The sequence below is a fragment of the Engystomops pustulosus genome, chromosome 6, assembly GCF_040894005.1.
Source record: "Engystomops pustulosus chromosome 6, aEngPut4.maternal, whole genome shotgun sequence".
In the NCBI taxonomy this organism is placed as follows: domain Eukaryota; kingdom Metazoa; phylum Chordata; class Amphibia; order Anura; family Leptodactylidae; genus Engystomops; species Engystomops pustulosus.
The window spans coordinates 94,520,593-94,538,498 of record NC_092416.1 but is presented as its reverse complement, the minus strand read 5'-3'; the positions used below and the strand labels follow the sequence as shown (position 1 = coordinate 94,538,498).

General features: G+C 41.9%; 1 protein-coding gene and 1 long non-coding RNA gene across 3 annotated transcripts in view; one reads left to right on the top strand and one right to left on the bottom strand.

The window, feature by feature from the left end:
- The window catches only part of LOC140064022 (uncharacterized), a 45,633-nt gene extending 45,152 nt beyond the window's left edge, over positions 1 to 481 (bottom strand). Inside the window, exon 1 of the long non-coding RNA XR_011847682.1 lies at positions 127 to 481. This is a non-coding gene — a long non-coding RNA (uncharacterized lncRNA). The remainder of the gene's footprint in view (positions 1 to 126) is intronic.
- The window catches only part of LOC140064021 (branched-chain-amino-acid aminotransferase, cytosolic-like), a 39,580-nt gene extending 22,407 nt beyond the window's left edge, over positions 1 to 17,173 (top strand). For both annotated transcript variants that reach the window (XM_072110407.1, XM_072110406.1), the window contains exons 2-11: positions 4,075 to 4,149; positions 4,472 to 4,672; positions 6,440 to 6,550; positions 6,687 to 6,806; positions 8,334 to 8,497; positions 9,916 to 10,058; positions 11,933 to 12,018; positions 15,061 to 15,201; positions 15,985 to 16,059; positions 16,696 to 17,173. In XM_072110407.1, coding sequence (XP_071966508.1) covers positions 4,075 to 4,149; positions 4,472 to 4,672; positions 6,440 to 6,550; positions 6,687 to 6,806; positions 8,334 to 8,497; positions 9,916 to 10,058; positions 11,933 to 12,018; positions 15,061 to 15,201; positions 15,985 to 16,059; positions 16,696 to 16,734 — 1,155 coding nt within the window. In that variant the 3' untranslated portion in view covers positions 16,735 to 17,173. The remainder of the gene's footprint in view (positions 1 to 4,074; positions 4,150 to 4,471; positions 4,673 to 6,439; positions 6,551 to 6,686; positions 6,807 to 8,333; positions 8,498 to 9,915; positions 10,059 to 11,932; positions 12,019 to 15,060; positions 15,202 to 15,984; positions 16,060 to 16,695) is intronic.
- The last annotated feature ends 733 nt before the right edge of the window (positions 17,174 to 17,906 follow it).

Genomic DNA, 17,906 nt, shown 5'->3' with positions numbered 1-17,906 from the left:
TGGTTTTTACTACCTTTTGTTAAAGTGCATGAATGCCCTGAATTTACATGCTGCCCTATGGACGCCACAAGCTGCCTGGGTAGGTCCTGGTGAGTGCTATCTAGTGTTATGTAATGGCATACTCACCCCCTTTTCTGCATGACCTCCTCCAGCAGCCGGAGAGCTGGAGATCCTTTCCTATATGATAGTTCATCTGTCTACTCTCCATCAGCTCACTCCAGGCTGCCTGGTGACCAGGACCCAAGTCATCACTGTGTGGGGGAGGGAGGGAAGGTCCAGAGTCCAGGATCCTGAGTAAACTATCTTTGGGCTGATTGGCTTGGGCGGAGGAGAGTCCTTCCACAGCCGACCTTCTAGGAGGAGTCTGCCTGTCAGGGGGTTGCTTCTCACGCCACTAAACTTGCTGAGCTGTGCAGAATGCAAATCAGCCATTTGCCTTTTGTACCCGCTGTGCAAGTGGGACATTACCTCAGTGTGCTGCCAGGACCATAATTAATGAACTGCTGTTAATCCCTCTGTGGAAAATGAGGCCAAATCCCACAACTGCAGTGTTTCAGCTTGTAGTGTGCGGGAGTTCCCTAAGAAAGGATGTGCCCTTTAGACACTGGTCACACAGGACATTTGCACTGTGGTATAGACATTACTGGGAAAAACTTTGCATAACTTACTAAAAATACTACCATGAAGCTGTCCTGGTCAGGAGTTTTTCCCCTTTGAATAACATAAAAAATTCTTGTGTCTTGTATTTTAACCTTCCAGTATTTGATGATGATATTGAAAGCCGAGTCCTCAAGCAGCTGGGGTGAGAGTACACAAACACCTGGTGAATTTACTTACATTTTTATTATAATAAGGCCTTATTCAGCCTGTAAAAAAAACAACATAAGTTGTATCAGCAACAAACACTAGTCTGAGGAAAACTAGAAGACATATGGAGAGATCCATGTGCAACATCCCCCAACAGGCCTGGAGGAAGCTGGGGCCCAGAATACCGGAGTGGCTGGCGGTTGCGGCTTAGGCACGCTGGTGTCACAGTGCTTGGTATGGGGACCGGAGGACTGTCCTACAGCCTGGCAGGTCTCCAGCAGGTGGTGTGTGCAAGAAGTATGGAGGGAGAGGCTGATGTACTGAATCTCCCTGGGGCAACCCTTAAAGGGAACCTACCACCCCGATTCTACCTATAAAAGTAGAAGGGGTGGTAGGTGGATGAATGGGACGTGAGGATATCCCTTATTTGGGCTAATCCTCACGTCCCGGGTGTCTTTTACAAAACTTTATTGGAGGAATATGAACATTTTTTTATGCGGCTACTGGGGCGTGGAGTAGCCGGACATGAGGCTACTAGTCGCGGCTACTCTACGCCCCAGTAGCCACGTTACTCCGCCTACCATTTAATCTTCGGCGCGCAGCTCCTCGTAGCTGCGCGCCCTCGTCCTGGTCCCCTGCGTTCTGCGCATGCGCAGAACGCAGGCTTTCGGCGACGCAGCTCCGGGGCCGGAGCTACTGCGCATGCGCAGAAGCCCGCAGATGCCGGGGGACCAGGACGAGGACGCGCAGCTACGAGGAGCTGCACGCTGAAGATTAAATGGTAGGCGGAGTAACGTGGCTACTGGGGCGTGGAGTAGCCGCGACTAGTAGCCTCATGTCCGGCTACTCCACGCCCCAGTAGCCGCATAAGAAAAATTTACATATTCCTCCAATAAAGTTTTGTAAAAGACACCCGGGACGTGAGGATTAGCCCAAAAAAGGGCTATCCTCACGTCCCATTCATCCACCTACCACCCCTTCTACCTTTATAGGTAGAATCGGGGTGGTAGGTTCCCTTTAATGTCCGTAGAATGAGTCCCTGGGTAGTGAATTGGGGAGCCCTTGATGTTACAGCCGTATTAGGGACCAAGCAACATTGTGCAAAAATAACTTACAGTTCTTTATTCGAACCAACAGCAGGCAACGCGGCAAACGATTCTGTACAGAGACCGGATTGTTAGATAGAGTGGTCATGGAGAGTGAACCTCAGGAGTTTGTTCACCAGCCTGGTTGTAGATGCAGACTGGGATGTGGCTGTGTCCAATGCTGGAAGCTGCAGCTTTAATCCTGGGTGTTCTGTGTGTGTGGGCACTAGAGGTGTGCACCACACGCTGTCTCTGGTCACTCAGTGATCTGATAGATGTGCTCTCTAGGAGAGCTGGGTTCCAAGAGCTTGTGCTCTAAGAAGTTTTTGGAACTCAAGACCTCTCTGGTGAGAGGTGGCTGGAAAGAGGATTTGTCATTTCCTGTCCAGGGGTTTTGTTATCCTCTGGTCAGGTGGTCTCACTCTCCAATCACACTCCAGTTACAAAGTTGGAACATCATTGGATAATGAACATTAAATACAGATTTAACCCTTGCCTGTCCAGGCAGTATCTACTGCTGCTTAATTACCTCTATCTAACTATATGACCCTGAAGTGAGTTGTACAGGCTCACCTACTGGGGACACACAGATAAAGGGGCTTATTCGCATCTACTCCTCTGCCTATACATCGGCAGGGGTGTTGCACATGTAATAGAAATATCTATTTGTGTTGTCCGCAAAACATATTGGTACTGCATGCTTCCATTGCCATGTGCAATCTGTTATCACACAAACCAAATATATGGACTGACCAAACATAAATGCAGGATCTTATAAATTCTGAAAGGACGGTGGACCATTGTCTTGTTGTCCAGGTAATGATGACCATGTTCACAAGAGTTTACAATGCTATAAGGAGTGAGACATGAATGCATCATATGGTGGCATACTTGATCCAAGCTCTTCCATGCATACTGTAACATAAGTGTAATTGCAGGGTCCTTGCATCACATAATTTGTTGTTATCTTTGCTATTTCTGAGGTGCTAGGATCGTCCCTGTTTTAAAATGTTTATAGCCCCTTCATATGACAGAAGTGAATTTAATCATGTTAAAAGGGGGTTTCCCACGAAAGAAAATGCCCCTTACTTTACAATTGTACTCCGTTTTATTGCTGTTTTATCTGCAATCACTCCCTAGGCTGCTCAGTGTAAAATTCCAAGGTGTGGGCAGGGCCTCTCTAAGCGGACACATTATGATCTATCTAGTTCTGTGGGGTGACAATGTGGTTACATTATCAGGGTACAGGTGTATATACACTTTCATCTGGTGTATGACATTGTACTAACGCACTGACACATAGAAAGAGAGATGAGGCAGATCAGAGATGATGAGATGCATGATGCCTATTACACAGAGGCATGAGAGACAGAGGCTGCAGACTTTTGTTACACTGTGAGGCTCTGCTACATCTCACGGATATGTGCCTGCCTCCCCTTTCCCCAGATCACTTATCTCCTTGTAGTTTGCAGCCTCTCTCTCTGATCATGATCTCCTGGCAGGAAGTGGTCAGTGAGTGTCTCTGAGCTCCATGCAGGGGGTCTGGCTACAGGGTCAGTGCAGAGAGAGACAGGAATCTCATCTGCACGCTGATGAAAACCAAGATGGTGGCCCAACCCTAAAGTCATAAGTTTACAGGGCCGTGTCTACAGGCAACTGAAATTATATACACCAGGATTGGTAGAGACAGGTTTGACTTACATCTGTGAAATGCTGTATTTTTTGTTAATAACAGTGAATTGTAGAATGTGTTATTTTGTTATCCTGAGTACATATAAGAAACTTGTCTTTGTGGGCAGACAATCTATCATCATTAGTTATCAGCCACTTCAAGCAGGGCATTGGGGGAGATTTATCATGATGCCTAAGAGTAAGAATATGCTTAGTTGCCCATGGCAACCAATTACAGCTCCCCTTTAAAATATTCATGAGCACTGGTAAAATGAAAGCTGAGCTGTAATTGGTTGCCATGGGCAACTAAGCACATTCTTACTCTTTGGCAGCTTGATAAATCTTCCCAATTGACTATATATTGAAGGAATTGTCTTGTTGGTCGCAGTATACTCTTTTTAGTAAATACCATATGCAAAATTCTTAAAAAAGGGCTGACTATACTTATTTGTAAGGTTGTTACATGGTATGCCCCACATGCTTACATGTTGGTTTTTGTTTCTTTTTTAAGGTTTTGTGCAGACAAATATGTGCACAGCGTAGTTGGCCTATTATCTCATGGAGAGCAGCAAGCACAACATTTAAGGTGAGGATCGCTGAATTTTACAATATTAATAAAGGAAGTGTGTCATATTAATCAAGTGCTAATGCTTTAGGCTGCATTCACAAGTTACACTGAAGTGTAATTCTAGATGATCAGGGAAGAGTAACACTTGAGTTTGGGAATTAGAAACACAAGTTTTGCTAGTCAACAACTAGTTGCCAAATGCAAGTGTTTAGGTCTATTCCCTGGTGCTTAAATTTTTTTTCCTAAATGCAATTCAAGTTCAATTTGTGAATGTAACCGGAAGAATATACATATGATGTATAATGTGCTGTATAGTCACCTTGTTATTTCTTCAATTCAGGCCGCAGACCTGCAAGTAGAATTGAACAAACATCCTAAAGAGAAGCCGGCTGTGAAAGACCTGGTGTTTGGAAAAACCTTTACAGATCATATGCTGACCATAGAATGGACCAACGAGAAAGGCTGGGGAAAGCCTCAGATTAAGCCCTTCCAAAACCTCTCCCTTCACCCTGCTTCTTCTGCACTGCACTACTCCGTCGAGGTAAGATGCTAGCATGAAGGAGTTGATGCCATTTACAAAAGTTTGCATAGTCTTCATAAACTGAGCTTTTCTAAATGTATATAGAGCACCATTTTATATTGCACCATCATTTTCTGTGTGCTCCAAACAACCCTTCTCCTTTATTCATTGGTCCAGGGCTGTGGAGTCAGAGTCTGTAACTATTTTAGTGGAGTCGGAATCGTGATAAATGGACCGACTCCAACTCCACAAGCATTTTATAAATGATAAAAAAAATATGCAATTTCCTTTAAATGATTTTTTTAATTCCTGATCTAAGGATTTAGGCCAGGGGTAAACAACATTTATTGGTCCAAGGGCCATACTTCCGTACTGCTCAACTCAGTTCCCCTAGGGTACTCAAACCCTAGGGTTCTGATCACTCCTACAATATACTGCAATTATTACAACTGTAATGGAATATATTGGGAAGATACTTCTTCTGCCGGAGGCAAACTGTAATAGTCTATCCAAGTGACAGCTATTGGAACCTTTAACATGCTGCCAGCTGTCATTGCGCCCATGAGCACCCTCTGGTGATGCCACAGAGGCATCCATCGTAAAGAAAAATGCTTCTGTGTTTTGTTTTGTATTTCTCTTTTTGGTTCTGCCTTTAGCAATGTGTCCACATCAGCTCCCCCCTGTAATCACACAGACAAATGATAGATGAAGTGAAATTAGTATAGATTTAAGTGACTTTGCAGTGGTCACTTATCTGGCTTGTTTGTAAGGACTTGAGACAACTTTTAGAAACTTCTCACTAGGAGAAAGGAGAAAAAAATGGGACATTATTATGCTCCATGCACACGTCTGTGAGATGCCAGCTAAGTGCTGCTCACTCCTCCCCTCTCCATAGGGAGCAAAGCTGGGAGGGAAGAGGACCTCCTTTATCTTCTTTGCTGTGGCCACATGGCCCAGACATGCAAAATGCTTCTCTATGGTGGCTGCAAACTAGCTGGCATTTTTGCGACTAGCTCCTGGCTACCATTTGCGGATGTGTGCATGGAACTTTAGGCAGCATAGCAGTATAGCACTTTTAGTTGGGTTATCAACTCATGTCTACATGTTTGGAAGGTAGGGCACAGTCTGACATGTTTTGGAAAGGAGTTCCAGAGTATGGGAAAGCACGAGTAGTCCTGCAGCAAATAGTAGGAGAAAGCAGTAGCTCTTGTGAGAATCACAGATAACATGTGGGACTGGATTAGTTATTAGGTCAGAAATCTATGTAGGGGACAGGATTTGTCATTTTTGCTATTTTTGGTTTAGAATTTGGAGAGTTAGGTAGGAGACCACAAAAAAGAATTTTACAGTAGTCCAAGCAGGAGGTGAGGATATAAAGGAATAGTAATTTTGTAGATTCTGGAGTTGAGAAAGAATCCCATGCGAGATCTGAAGGTGAGAGGTTGTAATGAGGGCCTGTATGTGGGGCTTAAAGAATAGGGCACAGGTAACTTCAAGGCAGTGGACTATATATAAACTATACTATTCACTTCTTGCCTAATACTGTAATACTTTATCTGTACAACATATTTTACACATATATCTAGATAAACAATGAGAGGATTTGAGTATGTCATAGTTGGAATAGAAGTGGCGTTTTACTGAATTGCATATATATGTGGATATTTTCATTTTGCTTACACTTAATGTGCATAAATTTGGCATTGAATTTTAATGTGACATGCATTTCATGAGGTACCGTATATATTCATGAAGTTATTGCTCATTTCCCCCTGTCTGATTTTGTAGCTCTTTGAGGGTATGAAGGCCTATAGAGGGGAGGACAATCAGATTCGTCTTTTCAGACCTATGTTGAACATGGAAAGAATGCATCGGACAGCGCTGCGGGCTTGTCTACCTGTAAGTCTTAACTATAGTGTGTTATAGTGTATTCAAAATTATGATGTTTCTTTATGCAGCAGAGTACAGATACAAAGAGAAAAATAAGTCATGTTGAATTTTAGGAATTATTGATTTCCATTCTCTTTTTTTTCAGTCTTATGATAAGGCAGAACTGTTAGAATGCTTGAGAAGACTTCTGGACATTGACAGAGACTGGGTTCCTAAATCCACTTCTGCTAGTCTCTATATTCGACCGACCTTTATTGGCACAGAGGTACATTTTGGTTCTGCTGTTTTGCATCTTGTTTTATGTAACTTTCCTTTTTTTTTTTCTAAAATGATCTGTATCAAATTTTTTTAACACAAAAGCTTCTTAGTTTCTCATAGCAGCCAATTATACTGCAGATTTTAGTGCTCTTTAAAATGAAATCTGTGCTGTGTTTAGTTGTTTGGGAACACAGTCAATTATGTTATGGTTTTATGGTTTCATGTAAATAACAAGAATTTGATACATGAGTCCAAACAATTTTTGTCCATTTCTCACACATTTTTTTTTTTTTTAATCATATTTATTTTTATTGTTTTTTATAAACTTTTACAAAAACATACAGCATTTATCCATTTCAGGCGGTCAAATGTACATTATGAGGAAATACATACTGAGTTGGCCAAGCATGGCCTATATCATCCCACCATCCTGGAGTACAATAGACCTAAGGATATCTGCTATATTGTGAATTCCAAGAGAACCACATATCATAACATAGCAAAAAAGAAAAAGAAAAAAGGGAGTCATTCAATAAGACGACATTATAAAAGGAGATTAGTCCCTTAGTTGTAGTAGATGTCAGTACTTCAAGGCTCCACAAGGTCCCACTGTAATCTGACTTGTACGATTCTGGGTATCGTAAGCATGCCGCAGCTGAAGGTATTGGTAGAACCATGCCTGTGGTAGCTGATGTGTAGTTCTCAACTCTTCAAATGTTTTACATATACCATTAGAGCATAGATTCTCTAAAGTAATAACGCCTCTACTTTCCCATGGAGAAAACCCCTCTAAACGAAAAATTTCAGGCAAAGCAGGGTTCCTCCATATGGGACTAAAAGTAGTATATTTAGAGACTCCCAGTATGGCTTTCGCCTTAGTCCATATTTTCCCCATCAATATCAAGGTAGGTTTCTTGCTTATCTGACCACCTCCAAAGCTAGCTTCTAATGCATGCGCTGGGGTGGGAAACCCAGTCCAGGACACAATCAGTCTGCCTGCTGAGTTAAGCCCCTCTTCCTTTCCCCAACCTGAAAAATGCTGAATCTGAGAGGCTAGAAAGTACATCCATGGATTAGGGATAGCAAGTCCACCATCCGTTTTACTCCGCTGAAGCGTGTCCAAACTAATACGTGCCTGCTGTCCCTTCCAGATCAGTGTGCGAAACAGCCCTTGGATTCTGTGAAAATAAATCTGCGCTATCCAGACTGGGGAATTGTGTAGAATATACAAAAGTTTCGGCATGAGGACCATTTTAATTAAATTTCCCCTTCCTATTGGGGAGAGAGGCAATTTACACCACATCTTGATTTTGGTCGAGAAACTAGAAAGCAGCGGTTCTAGATTATCTTTTATATAATCCTTTGGCTGTTTAGTTATTCTCACACATTTTTACAATGTTATTGGAAAGTCTGTGCAGTGAGCCATACCTTGTAGACAAGGATGGACCACATTTTTGTCATTAAGACATTAGAAGTAATGTTCTAGGGGTTATTTCGATATTACTATTCAAATAAATCTGTTCTCTTCTCACAGCCATCTCTTGGAGTTACAAAGTCCAACCATGCATTATTGTATATCATTGTTGGACCTGTGGGACCATACTTTCCAACAGGAGGATTTACTCCAGTTTCGCTTTTGGCAGATCCAAAATATGTACGGGCTTGGACGGGAGGAGTAGGAAACTACAAACTGGGTGGGTAAGTAACAGCATATGCTATAAATGTTTCTTTTGATTCTGCGTTCTTCATTTGGACTTTCCAGGTTTTATAAACAACAATACAGATGTTTACTGATGAATTACTGATGAACCTTTAATTACAAGTGATTTGGTGTGCGAGCATTTTGCAAGACAAGCTTGCATTTTACATGAAATAGAACTTGGTTTACAAACAAAATGTGAGCCCCCACCCTGTACTGTACCTGCCTTTCTCACAAAATTGTATAACACAATATTGAAGAAGTAAAAGAAATAAAGGGGCTAAATGTTGTACTACACATGACCAAATATTTTTGGAATGTGGAATGAATTGCCTGCATCTAATGATTTTCTATGGGAAAACTTGTTTTTCTATATGAATGATTACAATCATGTTTCTGGAACAAATAATGCTCGAAATCCAAGGCTCCACCGGAACTTATTGATTATAAGATATTAAAAAGACACAACTATCCAAATCATAAAGTAAAAAATGGAAAAGTAGACATAAATATCGTGCTGTAATTTTTTTTTCCACTTCCCAAAATGGTGCCAATTAAATTAAGAGGAAAAAGCATTGTGGCAGAAAATTATGGTTTTGTTGTAATAATATAATAAAACAAAAAAAAAAATATTAGTTTGTCCACAAGGCCTTCAGATAAGTTTCAACAAAATCCTTGACCGGACGCAGTTCACATTGCAACCACAGGATGGCCACACTCGTCATCTTCTGCCATACAGATTTAGACAGACTAATAAAACCCTTTTTATAAGAGAGAACTCCCCTGTAGGGGTAAAGGAATAAAAAACTGGATATGAGTCAGGTGAAACATCTTCATAGATTCATCTATATCAGTGATGGTGAACCTTTTAGTGCCCAAATGACAATCAAAACCCACTTATTTATTGCAAAGTGCCAACATGGCAATTTTTGCAGTAACTTATTGCTCCCTGCTCTGTCACAGCTTTCAATCATATCCGCATCCTGATGACACCAATACAGTAGAAAGAAATTGGAGAAAATCAGATTATCATTGTAGCTTCCCTCCAGGCTCCCCAAACAGGAAGAAACCTGGGGCCTGGTTCCGAAGCTCCAATAGTAATCCAGCTCTGTCCATACCTTCTCACTCTTCCAGTAGTCTCAGGCAGTCCAGGATGTGTGTCTGAAAATCGAACTGAGCATGGCATGCCTGGGTTTCCTTGGACTATAGGAGCACTTGAGTCCTGTCTGGCAAACTCTGTGCTAGGGTGACAGCCTGGGTGCCCACAGCGAGGGCTCTGAGTGCCACCTCTGGCAGGCATGCCAGAGGTTCGCCACCACTGCACTATATTATTGCAGTAACGATAAATATTTCATTTATTAAAATTTTTAAGCAATATTTTATTTTAAATATCTAAATTTCCTTTCCTTTTGCAAAGAAACTATGGGCCCACTATTTATGTGCAAAATGAAGCAACCAAAGAAGGATGTCAGCAGGTACTATGGCTCTACGGTGATGACCACCAAGTGACTGAAGCTGGAACCATGAACTTCTTTATGTATTGGATTAATGAGCAAGGAGGCAAGTTATGAATTTCTGTTTTTATATTGTGCTATCATGGATAGTAAAACTATGATCATCAGAAACGTAGACAAGGTAGTGTCTATTTTTAGTATGAGCAGTGAATGTGATCATCAGGGGAAAAGATTAATTGAAAACCATTTCTATAAGGAAGGCAACCCTACACCCAAATATATTTCTACTCTACAGTTCAGAATGTATATCTGGGAACCTTTATAGGGCCCGACTATGTAGGTGCGCAACTACTAGTTTCCTGTCCTGGATGCCAGCATTATCATGTGTTTCCCTTGATGTGAACAAAGGTTTTGATTTTTGCAAGTCCTTCGGACATAACCTTTATGTAGCCCCTTATGATTGTATCCATTTTAGTCAGTTAACATCTCTGTGTTTTTGCATCAGTTATTTTGTGCCAGTATTCAAAACTACTCAAGGCGTTTTCTTTCAAAACAAAAGTGGGAGGGGGGATCTCCCTGAAACGCTTGCGTTTTATTGCAAACACATATGCGTTTTGGCCAAACCCCCTCCTGCTAGTCTAGCTGGTCATTGGAACACTCCCAGCCCTTATTTTGCCACCTCATTTGGGATCCTGACTCCTGACAAAAGAATGATGATTAAGGAGAGAAACCAGAATGGGTTGCACTGCAACAAGTCATGTTAGCTCTGCATGTCTGCTCACAGTTTTCCAGGCTGCCTGCAGTCAATGAGCAAAGAGGTAGAACAAACAGCTGACATGGTCTGTAGCAGTGGGTGTGCCATCTGCAGACAATCAGAAAGAGGGAGAATGAACAGCTCAGTATAAAGTGAACTGACATGGGGGTTTTACTAGTTGGAAACCACATTGGAGATCAAAGTGATGTGGGGAGAAAAGTGCTGTACTCAGACTTGATGCCTGTGCAGGTGTTTCATTATTGACTAGGCTGCATGGCAAGGGCTATGAGGGAGAAGGAGCTTAATAAACACAGCCTTCTGTGCAAGCCTTCATGGGAATAGTAGTCCATGTTGCAAATAAACACTGCAGGAAATGGAAAATTTGTGCAGGGATCATAGGAACATTCAAATAAAATGCTATTTCCTATGTGGGTGCTAGTTTATGTGATTTTCACTCTTTAAAAATCCATTTAAATACTAATGTTAACTCATTTTGCAGTGATCATTCTGCAGTTTTCATTTTTCCCCTACAACTTAGTTCATGGTAAGCTGCTTTTTTCAGAAACCATGTCACACCTATCTATGGGTTGTGTCTGGTACTGAAACTCTACACTGATAGGAGACGTTTCCATCTGACTAATTATACTAAGTTACGTCACCAGTACAAAGGAGAAAAATTGTCATTTTAAAACTGAAATGTAACCATCACTATATATTTATTATGCTACATATTCTAACAGAGACCAGCGGTAATGTTAGATTCATCACTGGACCAGAGTACTGGGGCTTCTTTATTATTTTGAGACACCTGGGCCAATAGTACAAGCCTTTAAGAAACCAGAAAACCCTGTTTTCCAGTCCCACCCAGGTCAATATCAGCAAAGAGTTTGTATGTTTCCTCCATGTTTGCATGGGTTTCCTCCGGGTCCTCCGGTTTCCTCCTACACGCCAACGCATACTAGTAGGTTGATTAGATTGTGAGCCCCATGGGGACAGGGACTGATTTAGCAAGCTTTGTTCAGCACTGCGTGATCTGTAGCGCTAAATAAATTATTATTATTTCATTTCAATTTTTATAATTGCTATAGTACACACCATTTTAAACTCTACATTGAAGTGAATGAACCTGTGTTGCAATACTAAGCACATCCGTTTTTCTTCCAAAACTCCTTTAATGTTAATTGTATTTTTATTTTAGTAATTTATTAATTTCTTTGTGGTTGCAGAAAAAGAGTTAGTTACTGCACCATTAAGTGGATTAATCCTACCTGGAGTGACAAGACAGAGTCTACTGGATCTGGCGCGAAAATGGGTAGGTTATATCATTATTCACTGGGTTAGGATAAGGGTTTGTTCACCTCTCTGTATTAGAGCTCATTCACTGTGGGTATAACGAGAGTACGACTAATAGTTAAAACATAACCTTTATTAATATATGCTGATAAAAAGATAAGGAATCCTAAACTATATTTGTGTTAAAAAGAAACAAGGTCCGACCCCAACTACAGACTGAACGTCAATAACTACTGGGATCTGACAGATAATATTAGGAGGCTTTAACAGCTATTTGATAAGAAGGAGACACTGGTCAGTTCTAGTGCAGGTGCAGAGCGTGACCCCGCATAGATATCAACGGCAGCCGCCCGCGGGGAACGCCGGATATTTAATGCTTAAACCCCACCCCCCTTGTGTCAGCACGTTGCGATCTCTGACCAATACGGGGGCACCCTGGGAACGGGCCTCCCCGCATCAGTGCGTCCCCATGTTGTCATTCGACATTGCAGCCAATGGAAAGACTGGAAGCCGAAACACCCCCGATCACGTGATCAGAGGCGGGGCAAAGTCCGGTCATGTGGTCACACGTCAGAGGTATGTCCAGAAGGACCGCCCCGACCGTGCGGCGTCCACTACCATTGGCTGCTCGGGACCGAAAATATAAACAAAGATAGGAGACCGCTCCTGGCTAGATAATTTGGGCAAAAAGGGGGATGGTGCAGAATAAAAAAGGGGAATAAAGAGTACACTCGTCTTTTAGTGTACCCGGCTGATATGATTCCCACTGATAGAAGCACACTGGTCATAGAAAGCTAGCAAAACACAGATTTTCATTAAGTCCCTTAGGGTCAACTGTGTCCAGGGTGAAGATCCATTTGGTCTCCTTTTGTTGGATTAACCTGTCCCAGTTGATATCTATGCGGGGACACACTATCTATATGTGTCACATTAATAATGTGGTCAACCACATAATCGTATCCACAAGATCAGATCCCTGATGAACCTTGTAGGTTATAACAGTAGGTTATATCATACAGGGACCTGTTACACTGGTCAATGCCGGCAGAAAAGTGCTATATGCACATGCACACTTCTGTCAACTTTATTTATTTATTGCCCATTAAATTCATAAAATTACTAAAATAATTTTACCAATAAGAATTTCAAATTACTGTATATACTCGAGTAAATATGCTGAAAAACCCAAACTCAGCCTATTCTGAGTAAAAAATAATTAAATTCTCACCTTTCCAACACCCCGGCAGGTCTGTGCCGCAGCTGACATCATAGTGTGTGTGCGGCATTTATTGCTGTTGCCGCTCAGACTATGCAAGAAGAAATGAGTATTGACTTTATTTTATTATGTGCTGGGCAAAATGGCAGCTGGCTGGCTATATACTGGGGCATGTGCTTGCTGAGTGTATACTGGGGGTCATGGGATCGCTGGCTCTATACTGAGGGCAGGAGGCTGGCTAGCTATATACAGGGGCAGGGGTTGGCTATATACTGGAGTGCATCGGTTGGTGACTATATACTGGGGGCATTTGCTGGCTGGCTATATACTGGGGGGGCAGGAGGCTGGCCAGCTATAAACTGGGGCGGCAGCTACCTATATACTGGAGGGCATGGGCTGGCTGACTATATACTGGGGGGCAGGGAGCAGACAATATACTGGGGGGGGCAGGAGGCTGGCTAGCTATAAACGGGGCAGGGGTTGGCTATATACTGGGGGAATTTGCTGGCTGGCTATATATTGGGGGGGCAGGAGGCTGGCTAGCTATATACTGGGGCAGGAGCTGCCTATATACTGGAGGGCATGGGCTGGCTGACTATATACTGGGGGGAGGGGAGGCAGGAGGCTGGATAACTATTTGATGGGGAACAGAGCTAGCTAGTTATGTACCCTAGACTTGAGTCCATATGTTTTCCCAGTTTTATGTGGTAGAATTAGGTACCTTAACTTATACTCGGCTTAGCTTATACTCGAAAATATACAGAATGTATTTCTAAAGCATAAAGGTGTCCATAGTCCGGAAGTTGTAGTGCTTTAATAGCTTTCAACCTGTCTGCTGCTATTCCTATTGATTCTTAGGACACAAAGGGGCTGCAGCAGTACCCCTTTACATTTTCCCTCATAGTAAATAAGAAAAACGACACCGAAACATGCACCCTTATAGGGACGTAACTGGCAGAGGCTGAACCCTATATCAGACCTTTGAATGGGGCCCCCTTGCACACTCATACATGTGTGCACACAAAAATACAGCATATATGCACGCACATCCAGTATCTACGACATATACGCAGACATACAGCATGTATACACCCACATCCAGTATATACGACACATACAGACACACACATCCTGTATATACCATATACACACAGATATACAGCATATATACACACACATCCAGTATATACCATATACACACAGATATACAGCACATATACACACATCCACTATATACAACATACACACATATATACAATATAATATATATATATATATAAATATATATATATATATATATATATACAGTCCCCGGGTTGCGTACAAGATAGGGTCCGGAGGTTTGTTCTTAAGTTTAATTTGTATGTAAGTCGAAACTGTATATTTTATAATTGTAGATCCAGACAAAAAATTTTTGGCCCCAGTGACAAATGGAGTTTAAACATTTTTTGCTGTAATGGGACCAAGGATTATCAATAAAGCTTCATTACAGACACCTTACAGCTGATCACTGCAGTCTAGGACTATAGTAAAGCATACAGAGAGCTTCACCAGAGGTCAGGGGGGTCTGTCTGTAACTATGGGTTGTCTGTAAGTCGGGTGTCCTTAAGTAGGGGACCGCCTGTATATATATACACACACATCCAGTATAAATTCACCTCCAACAACGAAAGTGTTTGGAATACAGATGGTTCTCGTCTCGTCATCACACAGACCTGGAACGTGTGGTCGGGATGTGGTGCCGGGGTCACGTGGGGTCGGGTTGTGGTGGTGGAGATAATACTGATCTTTCCATTGTGCACTTCACACACTAATGTATCTACTTTTCCTGTGTGTTCCCTGCAGGGTGAATTTAAGGTTTCGGAACGTACGTTTACCATGGCTGAAGTACTAAGGGGATTGAAAGAGAATAGAATAAAGGAGCTCTTTGGTGCAGGAACAGCCTGTGTGGTTTGTCCTGTAAATCGGATAGTTTACAATGGCGAAGTGAGTACATGCCAAAAAGGTTCCTGACCCCTGCATTAAAGGTTCTTAACCTCATAATATATCTAATATTTTCCTATTAATATCTGATTACGGTGGACATCATAGAAAGGGGTACATTACTGGACTCTATGGAGGGTTATTTATCATTAGATGAGCCCCTTGGGACAGTTCTAAGACTGTGTTTGGACCTCCGCTGCCTGTCAGATTTGGCTCAGAGGCTTTGGCCCTTTTATTAATCTGCCCACAGTGTTTTTTTGGACTTTGTCAAAATATTGCATAACAATTCCAAAAATGCAAAAGAAAGTTTGGAGAGACTTTGACTTTTATAAAAGTTCTATATAATGTCAGTTAGTGCTTCTGGGTTTAACTGATGGAATGCCCTGTGGAACTTAAAAAAGTAATGATATGTGTCTCCTATAGAGAGTCCCCCACAATGTTGTAGCAGTGGCTGGTTTCTCAAAGGGATGGTATCTGTGTGTGCATGTGCCATAAAGTATGGGCTCTGTATTACCAGATACCCATATAATACTTCCCATTTTTTACAGACATTTCTTAATTACAACCTATAAATTCATACATTTGCCCAATATTCTAAAGGCTCTGAGAATATGTAATGTATAAAGAGCTATAAAGGGTTTTGTATAGAGCCCTCAAAGTATTTTGTTACTTGCCACATACATATGCAGTGTTTAACCTGTTGGTGTAAAGCTTTGTTTCTCTAGCTGTGTCACACATTTACTGCATGCAAGACTATATGATTATTGAATTTTATTATATTTTCAGAGCTACAACATACCCACAATGGAAAACGGACCTGACATGGCAAAACGCTTCTTAAAAGAACTTTCAGACATTCAGGTATGTTTTCTTCCATAGTTGTCTTCTTGAATGCTATTCTGAACTTCTCCTTTAACCCCTTCCTGGAATTTGACGTAATAGTACTGCATTGCGGGAGGTGTGCTCCTGCATTTTACAGTATTACGTCAAGCTTCGGGCATCGGCTCCTGAACGGACCCCCCCACAAGTGAATCAGACACCCACAAAACTACAAACCACTGGAAACATTTGCAGCACATATTTCATTTTTCTATCTCCTCTTCTTATCTAAAGCTGTACTGTTGTTAGTTATAGCATTTTTTCCTTTTCATTCATTTCTGGAATCTCCCCTAATTCTACTTTTTACAGATAGATTAGATCACTAGTAGAAATGATAGTAAACCTCAACATTTAAAATGGTGTATATTGTCAGTTTGCTTAAACACATTTAATAGAAATTGTAGAAAGAGTTCCCCAACACCTTCATCCTGGGGCTACTCCACGCCCCAGTAGCCTCTTGTGTTCCGCCTACCAATGCGAATGTGGGTGAATTACACTGGTGACAGCAGCTTTGTCCCCTTTCTAGCAGTGGTCACAATATGAGAAGTTGTGTATCTGGTTTAGAAGGGCCTATTATTATGAGCAGTAATGACACCTCTTCCTTCTCTTTCCTTCCAGTATGGCCGCACTCCCAGTGACTGGACATATCTTGTGTGACACAGAAGAGGCATTGCTACATCACAATCATCGACTTCTTAGATTTTATTTTTGTGTTTTTACTTGGGGCTCATCAAGAAACGATAAAACAAGAGTGTCTACCTCGAGCATTGCAGACTTCATTTTCTAGTCCTCCTGTATAATGTATAAGCGGCCTCTTGTATTTTAATGTATTATTACATAATTACCTTAGATGATTTAGAAATGTTCTGTGACTATACTATAGTAGGGGCTATGATGGTGGTGCAGGATTTGTTTTCTTATGTGTACTATACATTTTTTTAGTTTGCACACATGGACCATGCTACAGCAATACAATGTTGACAGATCTTCCTGGTTGCTGCTATACACAAGGCTCTGTGTTCTCCCAGCAATAAAGAACTGATGGCTTTTCAGTCTTATTTACACTCCGCTATTAAATTGCGCAAGTCACTTTCAACGATGTCCTGTCACTTTTTGCAATTTCCATTGGGTTTCCATGGTGGATGCAAACTTATAAACAGTCACTAGAGGGAGCACATGGGATGCGAATAAGAATACCTGGAACACGTGTGGTCATTACTCTGTGGCGTATATGTGGTATATTTCATTCAACAACTTTTACAACGTGACTATAATTACAATATATCAAACAGATGAAGGAATAGGATAGGCAGTACTCACCATCCAGAAGTCTACTTTATTGACACAGTGGGGGTCATTTACTAAGGGCCCGAATCGCTAGTTTTTGTCGGGTCTCCTGTATATTACGGATTTGTGCCGTTTTTCCCTGAATTGACCCGGGTTTTGACGTCGCGATCGGATTGTGGCGCATCGGCGCCGGCATGCATGCGTCGGAGATCGGGGGCCGTGGCAATCGAAAAACCCTGACGGATTCGGAAAAAATGCGGAATTTAAATAGAAATTTGTCACTTGACATGCGCTTACCTGCACCCAGGATAGGATAGTGAACTCCAGCAGACATCAGCGTAGCAGCGACACTACCATAGTGAATCCTGGCTGGACCCGAATCAGCGTTGGAGAACCCGCCTCTGGATTGCGACCGGACCGGGTAAGTAAATGTGCCCCAGTGGGTGAGATTTATGAAAATGCCAGTGAATAGACCAGTGCAGATTTAGACTCCACAGTCTGGAGTGTGGAGCTACATTAAGAACAGCTGTTCTTGGTCACAG